At 52.7% G+C, this 18,751-nt stretch overlaps 1 protein-coding gene across 1 annotated transcript in view; it reads right to left on the bottom strand.

Moving 5' to 3' along the window:
* The window catches only part of BRD10 (bromodomain containing 10), a 428,998-nt gene that overhangs the window by 57,754 nt on the left and 352,493 nt on the right, over positions 1-18,751 (bottom strand). Inside the window, exon 7 of the mRNA XM_078675919.1 lies at positions 3,219-3,388. Coding sequence (XP_078532045.1) covers positions 3,219-3,388 — 170 coding nt within the window. The remainder of the gene's footprint in view (positions 1-3,218; positions 3,389-18,751) is intronic.

Here is an 18,751-nt window from a genome sequence, read left to right as displayed (position 1 = left end):
TCCAATGCGACGCATAGCGCCAATTGCTCGATTACTCTAGCACGAGCACAGTGCAATGAATCACCTAGTCTCAGCTCATCTCTGGCCTGCAGAGTACGTTTGTGGGGCCCTACCTAGGAGAGAGAGGCAGTCTTGGCATGGCTGGTCTCCGTCTAGAACTTGATGTCAGGGGGAGATACTTTCTTTGATCGATTACTTTATTGGGGAAAAAAATAATGTAATTTTTTTTAAAACAATGCCCTGAGATCTGTTCCACTAATGGGCTACATTTTAAATGTTTATTGTGTGTAATTGGTCAGCATTTTCTACCAAGGGCAGCTTTAGCTGTACAAAGTGGTGATTTTAATTTATGAGACGCTTGATTTCAAATAGGTCTCCTGTCTGCAATGGAAGCGCTTGGCAAATCATACCCCGGGCAACTAAATGAGACTGTAATGCAACAGTAATGGCAGATTGTGCGCTTTTGCAGTGCCAATTAGGAATAATAAGTGTTCATTTGAATGTTTGAAATGGTGACTTGCCAGAGGATGGCGTTTATTTGGCACGCACTGAGAAAACAATGGTATCTCAAAGGAATTCAATTACCGCATGCATGTGCCTTCTAAGAGTGAGTGAGCCCTTTTCTTCCGTGAGAATAACTGTCACCGGGTGACAGGGTTTATAAACAAAATCCACAAGTGCTCATCATATTTGAAGTGCCTGCAATCTTGTAATAGACCAGTTTAACACACTGTAGGGCTGCTTACCTGCGCAGAAAAGGAACGTACTCTTCAGCATTGGACACAGTAGAGCAGGCAATTGTGGAAGCCTGCACTTTGCCCAATACTTTTTAAAGATGCTAAACTGTGGAATTGGGTCCAGGTTCGACTGGACACAAAAGGCTCTCTGTCTTCCAAAATGGACATTTACAATGGTCTGAGCAGAGAAGCATGGTATCTTCATTAGCTTTGGCCAATAAACCACCAGCTTTAGCCAAATTTCAGACTCTTCCGCCAAAGATAATCCACAGTTCAAGTAACACAGTACTCTACTTTGGCTGTAATAGACTCCTCATACTCTTTTATATGAGGTCAGTTAGACTGCTTATGTCCATATTGAAACAAAAATTGTTTGATCAAATATACCAGTGTGAGTCGTGATTTTGGGAAGACTTGCCCCTAATCTGTGTGGTCCTTCAGGAAAAAACCCCTTGAAAGTATGCGCCACAAGTATTATGTTTAGCAATAATTTGTCATGGACAGCTCACACTGAAATTGTTACGAGCATTGCACCAAAATGCTGAGAGAGAATTACCTAGCTTTAACAAACTACAGGGACTTTTTGTTAATACCCTTGAAAGAAAATACTAACAGCCCGTCTGGCTGAGCACAAAATATTCTTGTTCACTTTGAGCAACTGTCAGAAAGATGGTCAAAATGTTGGAAAAAATTTTGGAATACTAGTTTTCTGCTAGTTTTAGTTTTGAAACAGACCACTGTCACGTGTCAAGTAAAAGATCCACTACAACACTGAGGCAATGCAAATGCTACCTTGGACTGCATAATTATTTACATTTTGTTCTAGATCCAAAAAATGTTCAGGTATGTCCGCCAGCCATGATAAGAAGGGATAATTGAAGTTAGAACATTATCCATTTTCTCCAGTCTCAAGATAAAACTTTATTGATTACAGACGTGAAAACTGAATAGTGTGTGCACGCTCACCATGAATAACAAGAAAGAGAGGAGGATTTAAAAGTTATTTTACCATATTGGCAGGTATGTATAAAGAAACACCAAAGGTAAAAGCTGATAGAATTTAAGCACAGATGAGTGATAGGTGTCTCAATTCTTTTGTTCTTAGATAAAGGCCAATGTGGGGGATTAAGATGCCCTGATGAGAGCCCACAGATACAACAGAGAGGCTCGAAATGCGTCTACTAGCAGCTATTGATCTAGCTGGATGAAATAAAGCATCGAGTCGTAGGAGTAGAATTTATGCTCTATAAGAGTGGAGGGATTATATAAATCCAAGAAAAATCGTTTCTTTCTTATATGTGAACAAAAAGACTTGAATAGTTGTTCTACATTGGTTTGTTTGAATGTTGATATATCATAAGAAGTACTATAACAGTGTTATCTATTTGTGAAAATGTATTGTTTTTTGCAGTGATAGGTGTTAATTGTGATATATGTAAATGCGTATAATACATGTGAAAAACCTCTTCTGTCCCTTTGTGAAGGCCACAGTCCTTTACATAAAAAAGACAAGATTTTGAAAATAAACAGGGTGAAAAAATAACCCGATCACTAAAGGAATATAGCGTAGTCTGTTTAAAAGTAATAATCAGAAGTGACAAGGATACCAAGTATTTCATTGTTTAAACTTTTAAAAAAAAGATGACATTGAGATCAGGGGACTTATTTTGATGTCGGTCGGACAAGTTACTCCATCAACGGTGACGGTTGTCCCGTCCGCCGAAATATGTATCCCATAATATTCTACGAGATTTTATATTTCGGGGGACTGGGGACAGGATATCCGTCAGGGAGTAACCTCTCTGCCGAGATCTAAATCAGGCCCTAGATCTTATCAAATTCATTGGAGAACAGGTTACCCAGGATTGCACGTAACTTACTTGGAAGTGTCTGCTGAATATTTTTTGCTCACTTGTCCAGGAAAATAGGACACTGCACTTGTGTCCAGTATTATTAGAGACGGCACCAGGAGTATCAAGGAGATGTTACCAGGCATGTGCTTTAATTAGTAAGCAGGTGTTCATTGTTTTCGTCAAATAGGGAGGCTAGTGTTATTTTTCCTTCTGCTTTAGAAAATCCTGGGTAGGAATTTGAAAGGATGCTGGAAAATTACCTGTCAATTAGTCATCTGTAGTATTGTTAAGGTTTAGCATGTTTTAAGTTTGTTCTAAAGAACATTTTGATATTGTTACGAATTTGGTCTTGTATTCTTTAGCATCGTGCAATCTGTGTTACTTGTAGTTGTCTTATGGACCAATAATCTAATGAAAACACATTCTAAACAGAAGTAAAGCCCATCTGCAATAAAACTACAACACTCAATCATCACTTACAGTTCCCTCCAAGATTAAAAGTAATATTTTTAAGCTTAGAATCTTGTACACTCATCTGGGCACGGATGAGGGATATGAAAAGCCCAAATGGAAAACAACCTTGTCATACGGCACATGAACTGGCTCCATAAACACATTTTTCACTTACTCTGTTCATCTATTTTCGGTATCCCGGTGTTCTCTAAATTCTTTGTATCAATGGTGGGTGACTCTTTACTAGATAGAACATCAGTTTCTTCATTAGTCCAGACTTCTCTGGTAAACATTTCATGTTCAGGCTGCTTTTTGAAATCATCATAATCCTTTTTCAAACGAGCTCTGCGATATATAAAGAAAAAAGACATTCAGGCTGACACTTCTGACAAAGCAAGGGGCAAACCACCATTCTTTATTGTGGCTGTGAAAAGAGAGATATACAAGCTAAATAGAAGGAATAGAAGACACAATCTTGGGTACATCCCAGCTGAGTGGGGTTTATTGGATTGTGTGTGGCAGGGACCTCCATTGAGGAACAAAAGGAACAAGCATTGGAAATGGCAACTGTTTGAAAGTATTTCGAGTAACTGGTGAGGTTAGATACTGAATATGCCATCGTAGGTGCCACTGATTCTTTCATCCATCCATTTACCCTCATTCTTTTACAGTCATAAAATTACATATATATGCTCAGAATTACTGAAGACAATACAAAATGCAATCCCTTCATAGAGGGACTAACACGGATTCTCGCAAGGTAAATGTCCTACTCCTAGGGTCTGTCAGAGGCGTTAACCAAAACATTTGGTACTATGTGATTTATCATTCACCAAATTACTTATCTTTCCTATACAATAACAATCCACCTTAAAATACCTGTTGGCTTTAACATATGCTTCTCACAATAAATGTCATGCTTTCAGTCTTAATGATTACTTTCACAATACACAGATCGGGCCTATAGCTTTGATCATTAACATTATTTTGACCAACTCAGTTCTGCTGTGTTGAGCGGAAGCTTTCCTCCAGTCACTCTTTTCCAGCGGAAACACAAAATGTCTGTCCAATCAAATGTGCTCTCAAGTTACTGGGACGAGCCAAAGCCCCTCTTTTTCTGTTGACCAAATACCATGTGGCGACAGCTGCACTGGCAAAGATAATAGGTCTTGCATTTGCAAGATCTAGTAGATTTGTCTTCTTTTACCCGTGTTGTATAGCAACGTGGCGGCTGTGCAGCATGGCTGAAAGTAAAAAATAAAAAAGTACAATGACACTGCCGTGGCAGGCAATAGATCTTGAATAGACGAGATCCATTGACTTTGTAAAGGCTTCTTAACATCACAAGTATGCAAAGGATGAAGGAAGAAAGTGGCTTAAGTGTCAGCCTGTTTACATTACTTAATGTTATCCTTATTGATCAATCAATCAATCAATCACGGCATTTATATAGCGCACTACTCACCCAAAGGGTCTCAAGGCGCTAGAGAGGGGGGTCCGCTACTGCTCGAACAGCCAGGTCTTGAGTTGCTTCCTGAAGGCGAGGTGGTCCTGGGTCAGGCGGAGGTGGGTCGGGAGGGAGTTCCATGTCTTGGCGGTGAGGTAGGAGAAGGACCGTCCTCCTGTGGTGGCTCTTCGGATGCGGGGGACGGCGGCGAGGGAGTGGCCGTTTGATCGAAGCTGGCGTTTGGGAGCGTAGAAGTTGAGGCGGCTGTTGAGGTATCCCGGGCCTTGGTTGTGTAGGGCTTTGTGTGCGTGGGTGAGGAGTCGGAAGGTGATTCTCTTGTTGACCGGGAGCCAGTGCAGGTCTCTCAGGTGTCCGGAGATGTGGCTGCGACGGGGGATGTCCAGGATGAGACGTGCTGAGGCGTTCTGGATCCGCTGAAGTCTCTTCTGGAGCTTGGCGGTGGTTCCGGCGTAGAGGGAGTTGCCGTAGTCCAGACGGCTGGTGACGAGGGCCTGGGTGACCGTCTTCCTGGTCTCGGTGGGGATCCACCGGAAGATCTTGCGTAGCATGCGCAGGATGTTGAAACACGACGAGGAGACGGCGTTGACTTGTCTGGTCATGGAGAGGGAGGAGTCCAGGATGAAGCCCAGGTTGCGTGCGTGGTCTGTTGGTTGGGGTGCGCTGCCCAGGGCGGGGGGCCACCAGGAGTCGTCCCAGGCGGAGGGTGAGGATCCCAGGATGAGGACTTCCGTCTTGTCCGAGTTCAGTTTCAGGCGGCTGTTCTTCATCCATTCGGCCACCTCTTTCATCCCTTCGTGTAGGTTGTCTCTGGCGGTGGCGGGGTCGTTGGTGAGGGAGAGGATCAGCTGGGTGTCGTCGGCGTAGGAGATGATGTTGAGGTTGTGCTGGCGTGCGATGTCTGCGAGGGGGCCCATGTAGACGTTGAAGAGGGTTGGACTGAGCGAGGAGCCCTGAGGGACGCCGCAGATGACTTCGGTGGCTTCCGATCTGAACGGGGGGAGGCGGACTCTCTGTGTCCTTCCGGCGAGGAAGGAGGTGATCCACTCCAGTGCCTTCTCCTGGACTCCGACGTTGCTGAGGCGCTGTACTAGGGTACGGTGGCAGACAGTGTCGAAGGCCGCGGAGAGATCTAGGAGGATGAGGGCCGCTGTTTCTCCGTTGTCGAGCAGGGCACGGATGTCATCGGTGGCTGCGATCAGGGCGGTCTCGGTGCTGTGGTTTGCCCGGAAGCCAGACTGCGAGGGGTCGAGGGATCCGTTCGTCTCGAGGAAGGCGGCCAGCTGCTTGTTGACGGTCTTCTCGATGACTTTAGCCGGAAACGGGAAGCGAGATGGGGCGGTAGTTCTTGAGGTCGGTGGGGTCGGCTGATGGCTTCTTGAGTAGGGCGCTGAGTTCGGCGTGCTTCCAGCTCTCCGGGAAGGTAGCGGTGTTGAAGGAGGTGTTGATGATGTCCCGCAGGTGGGGTGCGATGACAGCGTCGGCCTTGTTGAAGACGTGGTGAGGGCAGGGGTCGGTCGGAGATCCGGAGTGGATGGAGTTCATCGTGCGGATGGTGTCTTCGGTGTTGATCGGAGTCCAGGCGCGGAGGGTGGTGGTGGGGGGCGGGGGTTCGGTCGTGGCGTGCGTCGGTTGAGTGCTGAAGCTGTTGTGTATGTCCGCGATCTTGTTGTGGAAGTAGGAGGCGAGGGAGTTGCAGAGGTCTTGCGAAGGGGTGATGTCGTTGTTTCCGGCGTTGGGGTTGGAGAGCTCTTTGACGATGTTGAAGAGTTCCTCGCTGTTGTGTGCGTTGTTGTCCAGTCGTTCCTTGAATGCGGTTTTGTTGGTGGCGCGGATGAGTTGGTGGTGCTTTCGGGTGGCGAGCTTGAGGGCCGCCATGTTGTCCGGAGTTGGGTCTCTGCGCCAGGTTCTCTCGAGGGCTCGGCAGTTCTTCTTGGAGTTCTTGAGTTCGTCGGTGAACCATGGGGCTTTCTTGCTGCCGGGTCTGCTAGGCGGGGTCCTCAGGGGGGCGAGGTCGTCTGCGCAGTCGCTGATCCACTTGGTGAGGTTGGTGGCCGCCTGGCTTGGGTTCGGTGTGCTGGTGGGGGGGTTCATGCTCAGGGAGGTCGCGAGTTGGTCGGCTGTGATCTTGTTCCAGCTTCTGCGTGCAACCTGTTGCTGGTGGTGGTGGATCGTGGTCCTTCTGAAGCTGAAGTGGACACAGCTGTGGTCCGTCCAGTGGAGTCCGGTGGCATGGCTGAAGGCGATGTCCTTGCTGGATGAGAAGACGGGGTCGAGTGTGTGTCCGGCGTAGTGGGTGGGGGTGGTCACCAGCTGCTTGAGTCCCAGGTTTGCGAGGTTGTCCAGCAGGGTGGTGGTGTTGCGGTCGTTGTTGTTCTCCAGGTGGAAGTTGAGGTCCCCGAGGAGGATGTAGTCAGCGGAGGGAAGGGCGTGCGGGGTGATGAAGTCGGCGATGTTCTCGCTGAATTGTGTGCGTGGTCCCGGGGGTCTGTAGATGAGGGTGCCTCTGAGGGTGGTCTTGGGGTTGATATGGACCTGGAAGTGAAGGTGCTCGGCGGGTGCGAGGGTGTCGTCGGTGTTGGTCGTGATGCGGATGGTGTTCCTGTGGATGATGGCGATGCCTCCTCCTGTGTTGTTGATGCGGTCCCTTCGGATGATCTTGTAGCCGTCTGGGATGGCGATGGAGATGTCGGGCGCTGAAGAGGCGTTCATCCAGGTTTCCGTGAAGAAGGGGACGTCTGGGGCTGTGGAGTCGAGCAGGTTCCAAATCTCGATGGCCTGTCTGTGGACGGAGCGGGTGTTGAGCAAGATGCATTTTAGGTGGCTGTGGCTGTTGCTCGTCTTGGTCTTGGTCGGTGCTGGTGTAGTGGAGGTCTGGATGCAGGTGAACTTGCAGGAGTTGCAGCAGAAGGGTCTGTGGGTGCGTCTCGGGGTGGCTTGGTAGCATCCCGGTGTTCTTCCGGCGTTGAGTGCGTAGAGTTCGGTGGCGTCGTAGGTCCGGCGGGTGGGCTGGGGTCTGCGGGGGCCAGGGGTCCTAGCGCTGGGCACGGACCAGGCGCGGACGGGCGCAGACGGGCTTACCTTTGGCGCTCATTCGGTGCTCCCGCTGTGCGCGTCCGCTGCGCGGTCGCTGAGGGGGCGTCATAAGAAGGAGCCGTGAGGGAGGGTCGGCCGGCAGGCGGGAGGCGGGAGGACCAATGGGAGAGGAGGGGAGGCGGAGCTCCGGGTCAGCGGCGGCAGGAAGCACGGAGGTGACCGGGGCAGCGGGGCCGGTGCGGAGCGGGGGCAGAGGCGGCAAGCTGCGGGCAGAAGGCGAGCCCGAGGAAGATGCGGAGGGCAGCGGCGTGGGGGAGGTGAGCGGAGGTCTCGGCAATCAAGGGAGCGGCCAGGCAGCAGCTGAGTCAGCAGGCAGGCAGGCGAGCGAGCGGCAGAGCAGCGTGGAGGGAGCGACCGCCTGCGAGGGCACAGGGGTCACGTGTTGTATGAAGGTAAGATGCGTGCATCTTCTTCCTAGTGTGTAGCAGCTCCACTTGGTACCAGAGATTGGCACTAGTGGATTGTTATATTATGCACGGCCCGTGATGAAGGAGTGACTGCAACTCCAAAACGCGTAGGACATCGTGCATGAATAAAACTTGCACTACAAAACTTGTGGCCGCGGCTCCTTTGTTGTTAACTCGTCGTGAATGGGAGGAGTTCTAACATTGGTGACGGTGTGTGGAATATACAGGGGGTGGCTACCCCAGCCGCGAGCCCGCCGGATCTGTGGCTTGAGACAGCTAAATCTTTGTGGTTATATATATATATATATATATATATATATATATATATATATATATATATATATATATATATATTAACTCCTGTACAGTGCACAACAAATTTGTAAATATATTTTAATTTACTTCTAGTTAACTTAGCTTCTGATTGGCCTTTGTACGAAGACAAGGTATTGGGTTGCTCAAAAACTTACAACATACAATGATTGCGTAACCCTTTTTGAAGGGGCCGTTAAGTTTGGAAAAAAGAAAATATTCATTGACCTTCATTGGCACTATTAAGAATTAAACAGTTTCAATTGAGTATGAAACTGTTTAATTCTTAATACTGTGCGCTACGTTGTGACGTCATGTGCTGTGATGGCACGCATCATGATGTCACTTGCATAGTGTCTCATCTGGCCCCCACTTCTTTTTATAGGACTTGTGCCCCTTTCTCAATACATCTGATAACATTTGTCTTAGTGCGCACTGATGCTATCTATTCTGTTTAGGAGTACCTTGAGCTCACACTAGACTAGCAGTTACGTAAGTATGAGAGCAGCTTACACTGCTGCTATATTTGCTGTGTGTACCCATGTGCACTGCTGCTACGTGTGGCCCATTTGCCCATAATGCAAAGTGAACTTGCATTGCTTTTACTTGATGAAAGCTTGCATTGTTACTACGTGCTAAACTGGAAGTCTGTTTACTGCTGCTACCTGTGCAGTGTTTTCTTTCTGTGTGAAAAGACCCTGCACTGCTGCTGGATTTCCAATGTGAAGTACAAGTGTAATTCATGCAACAAAGGATGTCCTGCTTGTTTGTATTCAGCCCGGCTTAGGTGCGTGGTAAGCCGGCAATGCAGCTGCTTTTATTTTGTGTACGAGGGAACTTTGCTCTGTTGCCTGTGCTGCCCCTGCCTCGTGAAAAAGCTTGCACTGCTACTGTACACACTGTGACTATGTGGAATGGATTTGCGATGCTACTTCTTGTATTGGGGCAGGTATAGAACAAACCAGCCATGATTCAAGCGCCAAAATGTCACCCCTAACATAGGCACCCGGCCTGTTTTAAGGATCATGACAAGGAGTCCTATTATCAGGCATGGTATTCTGATTTGATGTCAGTCAGTACATATGCCATACCCCCATCTTTTTTATCAGGCTGTTTAAATGACAGTGGTCTAATTTATGGTATTTAAGTTTGTGTGCCTGATTATAGCGCTAGAGCAGCCATGATGCCATGGCTTTAAGTGGGCCGCGTCCTATCAGTGCTCAGCACCACAGTTTCTAAAGGCAGGTGCTGAGACGGATCTCTATTGGGCTCTCCATTTTTGCAGCACCACCGCTCAAAACCTATGATGTAACTTCAGAGACTCGTTTTACTTCTTTCACAGTCATCATTTCAGAACTGGATCATTTTCAATAATATTAGGAACAAAGCCATAGTTGTTGCTTATTAATTTTATGTAACTAACAAAAATTGACTAAGCCTATAATTCTAGCTTGTTGAAGGTGTAATGTTACTTGTATCATATCTGGATGCAACGACAGAAACAGCAAAATACAAGTCGGGCGGCACCCTTGCTAAATATAGATTTTTAGCTTATGTGTTTTAAGCCACGCCCTTAATTATATCGGCCCGCCCCTTTGAGAGACCCTCTGTTTTTTTTTAATCAGACTTAATGCGCTGTATGCTGGGTTTCAGTGAGCTTTACAAAAATTCCTACACATTCATTTCGCACAATTGCCCTGTAGCTCACTCGATGGCTTCCTTTGATATTTTGCATAGAGGCATGACTTTTCTATCACTGATCCTGAGATAAAAGACTTCAAGTCTCCGTCTGTTTAGGCAAAATGTGTCTCTCTGTCCTGGATCTAGCGCTCTCTGCCCTCTTTCAGGGAATTTGGCGATCCTCTCCCTCTTTCAAGAGGGCTGGACTTTTGTTTGACGACGTTCCTGAGGGGGTGAGAGGCCATGGAAAGTGAGATGAATTCTAATGCTCATCATTCTTTGTCTGGATTCCTATTTGTGCGTTTTGCTCAGTCTGCTTCTGTTCTCTGAATGCCTTTACATGCCGCTGGGAAATCGCGACTAGTTTTTCGGGGTTCTGGAGCAGACTAGAAGTGCTTTCAGGACCTTGACATTTCAATGTAAGGAGAACTGGCCCCACTCATGAGATGTATATGTACACGGGGCGTGGCCTGAGCGCCGATGGAGGAGGTCGCCTGAGCGCTCGGCTCCGCGATCGAGCCTCCAATAATCCTGAAATCGATGCTGCCGATCCCTAACCCACTTGAGATCGTGTGGGAGGGGTCTCTCGGCCGGCAGACCCACGGCGGACCGTCCCTGCGGAGCTGGCTGCTGTCTAAATGGGCTGAACGCAGCTCGGCTGCCCCGGACGGAGCTGCGGCCAAGATGGCGGCCATGCAGTAATAATTACCCCCGAGCAGCCGGGGAACACACGGGGCCTGAGACCTGGAGATGACCCCCACCCCCTGCCCGCCGACGAAGAGTGAGGTGACTGCCCAGACCACGACCGACATTCGGAGACACCTGCGCGGCGGCCCCCACACATGCCTGCCACGCGGATTGAATCGGCGGCTATGCACCCGGATGGGGACTAGCGAGGAAGAGATTGTTGTGCAAAGGGCGCTTAAGGCTCCGGCCCGCAGCCCGGCGAACCCATAGCGAGTGAAACTCCCCCCGAATCGTGCCGCTGCGGGACGCAATTGACCAATCACCCAGCTTGCAGACCCCTGAGCAAAGAGCAACATGGCGACCACGGGATGGCTTAACATCCGTTGAACCAGGAGCGGGGGAAGGCACTGCCGGCCTGCGGATCGGCACCGCGCGGCCCGACCCGCAGTGAGACCCAGCGGTGTGTGAGCTGCCTGTGGAGGTCGCACCGGCAGGGCGGAGTACGAGCAGGGCGATCCCGCTCCTGCAACCTGCGCTGCTGGGCGCGGGGTTGATCGAGGTAAGGAGGACGGGCGGCCAACATACATCGCTCCAACGGGGATTGGAAAGGCGGGAGGCGCTACAGCGGGGGTCCCTCTGGCGGCCTCAGGCTTGAGGATTACCTGATCGTCCACTGGAGAGCACGACGCCTTTCCCCCCGGCCCCCCTTTCCTCAGGTGCCGCGGATTGCGGGAGCGGCTGTTGGAATCCTCGGGCTGGAAAGAGAGGTACCCATTGGGTCGAGGTACAAAGGGGGCACCACGGACACTCAAACCCCACAAGGACAGCCCATCCACGAGCCCACCTTCCCTCTGGGTGCCTAAGACCATGGCGGACTGAGCACCATATTTGCACCCACGGAGGGATACTAGCAACAAGCGCAGGGACACGGTTGAGGTGCAGTGCAGCCACAGATTGGACCTTTGCGGCGACGCCCACTTGTCGATAGGGTACAGGTGGGGGTTCGAGACTGAGCCGCACCATTGCTGTTCAGAGGGTCGCCGGGACCTGCTACCTTCGGCCAGAGTTTCGCGCCGGCTGGCGTTGCCGATAAGAACCCTGCACCCTCATGTTTCCCTGACTCTGGAGCTTCTAGCCCTGTGGCACAAACGCCTCCCCATAGCCAGATACCGCGGTGCTGCAGGTGAGGGACATTGAGCCCCGTGGGTTGACGGAGCGGTCTACACCTGCCGGGGGCAAAGGCGAGGGCACCCCTACACAGACTACAACGATTTGGGGCACATATTAGCGACGGACCGCGGCGGATGGTGCGGGGCGGCTCGAGCTGGGAGTCCCCTACGAAGTGGCGCTACTACAGCGGAGCCGGAGGTCTACCGACTGGCTGCGCCTGGCTCTGCGAGTTACGCCGGGCGGACCCTTCCCTGCGACCGACCCTTGTGCGGATGAGGCTGGCCCCTCCCTTGGACGTTTGCGAGATCGACTGATGCGTGGACGGTCCGGTCGGTGGGGCTGGAACACCCTTGCTGAACCTGGTCTTGGAACTGACGCTGGATGGACTGCCGCGCTGTATGTAGATCCCCGATGATTCGTCTCTCCACCCGCTGAGGCCTTCCTACACCGGAGATCAGTGGAAATCCTGGTTGGCACCATCTGGGACAGGTATACCTGCCGGCGAACTGCTGACCTGGTCAGTCCGGTCGCTCCTCCTGCCGCGTGGCCCACCCCGTTCTCCTCCCGCTACCGCCGCCGCTGCCAGGAGTAGTCTTGTGCCCCTGCTAGGTCTGGCCTCCTGCCCTTGACTTCCCTCTGTGCCTGCTTCGATTGTAAACTGTAATTTGTTGTCTGTATTCTGCATTGTAAATTGTTATCTGTATTCTGCATTGTTTCTTCGCCGTTTTTTCTCTGGCCGTTTTTTCTCTGGCCCCCTGCCCCTTACTTTCCCTCTGTGCCTGCTTCGTTTTGTAGATTACACTCTGTACTGTCTGTTTGCATTTTTTTCGCGCTCCTCCTCGTGTTGGTTCTTTTGCTGCCCCTTGTCGCCCATTTCTCCCCTTTCCCACCCCGCTCCCTGCCGCTGCTCCCCCGCGGCCCCACCCCGCTCCCTCTTGCATCACCGCATCGTTCCCCCCACTCGCCACCCCGCTCCCGCCTCCCAGCTGCCCCTCCCTCCCACAAGAGTACTTTAGGCGAGGCTCACGGGCAAGGAGCTGTGACCTGACCTGGTCAGTCCGGTCGCTCCTCCTGCCGCGTGGCCCACCCCGAGTGTGGCCGTTCTCCTCCCGCTACCGCCGCCGCTGCCAGGAGTAGTCTTGTGCCCCTGCTAGGTCTGGCCCCCTGCCTCTGACTTCCCTCTGTGTCTGCTTCGATTGTAAACTGTAATTTGTTGTCTGTATTCTGCATTGTAAATTGTTATCTGTATTCTGCATTGTTTCTTCGCCGTTTTTTCTCTGGCCGTTTTTTCTCTGGCCCCCTGACTTTCCCTCTGTGCCTGCTTCGTTTTGTAGATTATACTCTGTACTGTCTGTTTGCAGTTTTTTCGCGCTCCTCCTCGTGTTGGTTCTTTTGCTGCCCCTTGTCGCCCAGTTCTCCCCTGTCCCACCCCGCTCCCTGCCGCTGCTCCCCCGCGGCCCCAGCCCCGCTCCCTCTTGCATCACCACATCGTTCCCCCCACTCGCCACCCCGCTCCCGCCTCCCAGCTGCCCCTCCCTCGCCCCGCCCCCCCACTCTCCATTTATGGCAGAGTCCATGCTCACTCGCAGCGGGCGCGGCGATTGCGCGCCGAAGGCGCGCCAAAGGTAAGCCCGTCTGCGCCCGTTCGCGCCTGGACCGCGCCCAGCGCCAGGACCCCTGGCCCGCGACGCACCTACGCCGCCGCCAGCCTCATCGCACTCAAACCCGAGCGAACAAGAGCCTGCCACCGAGCCACCCCGAGACGCACCCACGGACCTTTCACCTGTCAAGCCTGCAAGTTCACCGGCCTCCGGACCTGCACCACAGCTACCAAGCCGAGCACCCACAACAGCCACCTCAAATACATCCTGCTCAACACCCGCTCCATCCACAGACACGCCATCGAACTTTGGAACCTGCTCGACACAACCTCACTAGACGTCGCCTTCCTCACAGAAACCTGGATGAACGCCTCCTCAGCACCCGACATCGCCATCGCCATCCCAGACGGATACAAGATCATCCGGAGAGACCGCGTCAACCAGATTGGAGGAGGCATCGCCATCGTACACAAGAACACCATCCGCATCACGACCGACTCCAACGACAGCTTCGCCGCCGCCGAACACCTCCACTTTCAGATACACACCGACCCCAAGACGACCCTCAGAGGCACCCTCGTCTACAGACCCCCGGGACCACGCACACAATTCAGCGAAGACATCACGGACTTCATCAGCCCGCACTCCCTCCCCTCCGCCGACTACATCCTCCTAAGGGACCTCAACTTCCACCTGGAGAACAACAAGGACCGCAACACCGCCGCCCTGCTGGACAACCTCTCCAACCTCGGACTCAAGCAACTGGTCAACACCCCCACCCACTACGCCGGCTACACGCTTGATCCCGTCTTCTCATCCAGCAAGCACATCTCCTTCAGCCACTCCACCGGACTTCACTGGACCGACCACAGCTGCGTCCACTTCAGCTTCAGAAGAACCACGACCCACCACCACCCGCAACAGGTTCCTCACAGAAGCTGGAGCAAGATCACCGCCGACCAGCTCACCACCTCCCTCAGCCAAAACCCACCCGCCAGCACAACGGACCCTAACGAAGCAGCCCGCAACTTCACGCAGTGGCTGACCGCCTGCGCCGACGACCTCGCGCCACTGAAGAACCCTCCCAGCAGACCCAGAAGCAAGAAGGCCTCCTGGTTCACCGACGAACTCAAGGACTCCAAGAAGAACTGCCGTACCCTCGAGAAAGCCTGGCTCCGGGACCAGACCACAGACAACATGACCGCCCTCAAACACGCCACCCGCAAGCACCACCAGCTCATCCGCACCACCAAGAAGAAATCACTGAAGGAACGACTGGACAACAACGCCCACGACAGCAAGGAACTCTTCAGCATCGTCAAGGAGTTCTCTAATCCCAGCTCCGGCAACAACGACATCACTCCTTCACAAGATCTCTGCGACTCTCTCGCCTCGTACTTCCACCGCAAGATCGCCGACATCCACGACAGCTTCAGCGCACCTTCCACGCACCCAACCGTCGAACCAACGCCCCCCACCGCCACCCTCCGCACCTGGACCACGGTGACCACCGAAGACACAGCCCGCACAATGAACACCATCCACTACGGATCTCCAACCGACCCCTGGCCCCACCACGTCTTCAACAAGGCCGACTCCATCATCGCACCCCAACTCCGGGACGTCATCAACTCCTCCTTCAACACCGCCACCTTCCCGGAGAGCTGGAAGCATGCCGAGCTCAACGCCCTACTGAAGAAACCAACAGCGGACCCCACCGATCTCAAGAACTTCCGCCCCATCTCGCTCCTCCCTTTTCCTGCCAAAGTCATCGAGAAGACCATCAACAGACAGCTTGCAGCCTTCCTCGAGACGAACGGATCCCTCGACCCCTCGCAGTCCGGCTTCCGAGCCAACCACAGCACCGAGACCGCCCTCATCACAGCCACCGACGACATCCGAGCCCTGCTCGACAACGGGGAAACAGTGGCCCTCATCCTCCTGGATCTCTCTGCAGCGTTCGACACCGTCTGCCACCGCACCCTAGTTAAACGCCTCAGCAACATCGGTATCCAAGAAAAGGCACTGGAGTGGATCATCTCGTTCCTCGCCGGAAGAACACAAAGAGTCCGCCTCCCCCCGTTCCGATCCGAGGCTACCGAAGTCATCTGTGGCGTACCGCAATGATCATCGCTCAGCCCAACCCTCTTCAATGTTTACATGAGACCTCTTGCAGCCATCGCACGCCAACACAACCTCAACATCATCTCCTACGCCAACGACACCCAACTGATCCTCTCCCTCACCAGAGACCCCGCCACCGCCAGAACGAGCCTACACGAAGGGATGAAAGACGTCGCCGAGTGGATGAAGAACAGCTGCCTGAAACTGAACTCAGACAAGACGGAAGTCCTCATCCTGGGACCATCGCCCTCCGCCTGGGACGACTCCTGGTGGCCTCCCGCCCTGGGCACCGCTCCCAAGCCAACAGACCACGCACGCAACCTGGGCTTCATCCTGGACTCTTCCCTCTCGATGACCAGACAAGTCAACGCCGTCGCCTCATCGTGCTTCAACACCCTGCGTATGCTCCGAAAGATCTTCCGCTGGATCCCGACCAAAACCAGGAAGACGGTCACCCAGGCACTCGTCACCAGCCGACTGGACTACGGAAACACCCTCTACGCGGGAACCACAGCCAAGCTACAAAAAAGACTCCAGCGCATACAGAACGCCTCCGCCCGACTCATCTTGGACATCCCCCGACGCAGCCACATCTCCGGCCACCTGAGGGACCTGCACTGGCTACCCGTCAGCAAAAGGATCACGTTCAGGCTCCTTACCCACGCACACAAGTCTCTCCACGACATGAGCCCCAAGTACCTCAACGACCGCCTGACCTTCTACACGCCCACCCGCCAGCTACGTTCTACAAGCCTCGCCCTCGCCGCCGTACCACGCATCCGAAGAGCCACCGCCGGAGGGAGATCCTTCTCCTACCTGGCAGCCAAGACATGGAACTCCCTCCCCATCCACCTCCGGCTGACACAGGACCATCTCGCCTTCAGGAAACAACTCAAGACCTGGCTGTTCGAGCAGTAGCGGACCCCTCCCCCAAGCGCCTTGAGACCCTTCCAGGTGAGTAGCGCGCTATACAAATACTATGATTGATTGATTGATTGACTGATGGGTTCTCTATGACTGTTCTTTAGAGCTCGAGCTACGCGCACCCAGGTGATACCCCTCCCGACCACCGAGGTGCTCGCTGGCAGAGGTGGGCCTCGGCGAGATTCGCCTATCGCTGGGCAGCTCACCCCCGCTCATTGCGGACAACATTGGACGCCACTACCGACATGGGGAAGCCGAAAGGAGCCAAGGGCAATACGCAATCCACATCAGACGCAGAGATGCCGGACAAGGGAGATCAACCAGACTCCGAAACGCCAGGAGATCCGTACCTACAACACCAGCTGGACAAGATCTTGACGGCGATCACAGATACCCGTGCGGCACTTCAACAAGATATAGCACAAGTGGCAACGGGGCTCGGATTGCTCAGAGCGGATCACGGCAAACTCTCTGATAGGGTCAAAGAGATGGAGGGCACGGTTCGCACCCTGGAGCCAGCGCAAAAAGCCCTCTCAGCCACCATGACTGATGTGTTGGACCGAATAGACGCACTGGAGAAAAGGGCAGAGGACGCTGAAGGGCGCAATCGCCGAAACAACATCCGCATCGTAGGACTGCCAGAAAAAATTGAAGGGGGAGACATGGTCCGCTTTCTTGAAGATTGGCTCCGGACAGCGGTGGCGCCGGAGGGTTTGTCCCCCTTTTACACCCTGGAGCGGGCGCATAGGGTCCCGTCCCGACCGCTACAGCAGGGCCGCCCTCCGCGTCCAGTGGTTGCACGGCTGCTGCACTACCGAGACAGAGAGATAAATGGTCCCTTTCAGGTGGAAAACAGTAAAATCAACCTCTTCCCGGATTATACTTACGAAACACAGCGTAAACGGACCTCCTTCCTGGCGGTCAAACGGGAGCTGAGAAACGAGAGCATCCAATACTCCTTATTATTCCCGGCTAGACTCCGAATAATAGTTGATGACACTACCAAATTCTTTGACACACCAGAAGAGGTATGTAGCTGGCTGGAACTGTACAGAGCCGGCAAGGAGGGCCTTGGCTCACACCTTGAAGCGGTGTCCGAGGGGCTGCCACGACGGAAATCCAGGCGGATACGCAATAGACGTAGAGGACTTGGGCGACCTTCATTGCTGGAGACGGCGGCGGAACAGCGGGGTGTTCTGGAGGTGGTGTCCAACATATCGGGATCACAAGATGCTCCCATGACGGAGGGAACAGAGTCTGGCAGGGGCGATGACCGCTCAGACACTGAGTGCTCGGAAACTGACAGTGTGGTGCTGCCCACGGTCACCCCAGAGATGGCTGAAGGAATACTAGACGAACAATGAGAACTCCTGGTGAGCTGTTGAGGTTGGGGAACGAACTATGGTGAACTGATTGCTACGCACTGGGAGAGGGGGTTGTTTGATTGTTTATAGAAGGGTGACGGGTGAAGCTTTCAGCTGAACAAAATCATTTAGGGCTCGATCGCTCACAAGAGGCCCGAGTGGAGGGTGGCTTCCCATTGGTGCTCGACCCCCCATACTGCCCTTAAGGCACACCTGCGGTGACTACCGTTGGGTTTATCTGACAGTTTCTTTTGGGAGTGTTTGGATGGGAACTAGATTGCGATCTTTGGGTCCTGTTCTGGGGGGGGAGGGGGGTTTGGGGAATGTTATTTTGTTGGGGGGAGGGCACGCGATCGGTGCTGAGGATTTTTCACATTTAGACCAAGTGGTAGTTGGGTGGAGAAACGGACACAGGACACTGTGGGACAATGGGTGAATTATCTAACTTAAAATGCATTACCTGGAATGTACGGGGTCTACACACCATGACGAGACGACATAAAATACATGCCTACTTGATACGCAGAGGGGTCCAGATAGCGTTATTACAAGAAACACATCTAACGAAGGCAGAGGGTATAGCACTGCAGCGCAGATGGAGAGGCCAAGTATACAACACTACATATTCAGCGTACGCTAGGGGTACACTAATTTGGATCAGGGCTGGAGTCCCTTTTCAAATTGCCAAGCAAGTGGTGGACCCTGAGGGGCGGTTTGTAGCTATAGCGGGAAAGCTGGGAGGCAGGGACATTAACATTTGCAGCATTTATGCGCCCAACGTGGATCAGTTGACCTTTCTTGCGACACTGTCGGGCTCCCTGGCCCACTTCTTAGCAGGACCACTGCTAATAGGAGGAGACTTCAACTCAGTGTTAGTT

This window comes from Lissotriton helveticus, chromosome 2_1, assembly GCF_964261635.1.
Source record: "Lissotriton helveticus chromosome 2_1, aLisHel1.1, whole genome shotgun sequence".
NCBI classification, from domain to species: Eukaryota; Metazoa; Chordata; class Amphibia; order Caudata; family Salamandridae; genus Lissotriton; species Lissotriton helveticus.
This window is presented reverse-complemented; position numbering and strand designations above follow the sequence as displayed.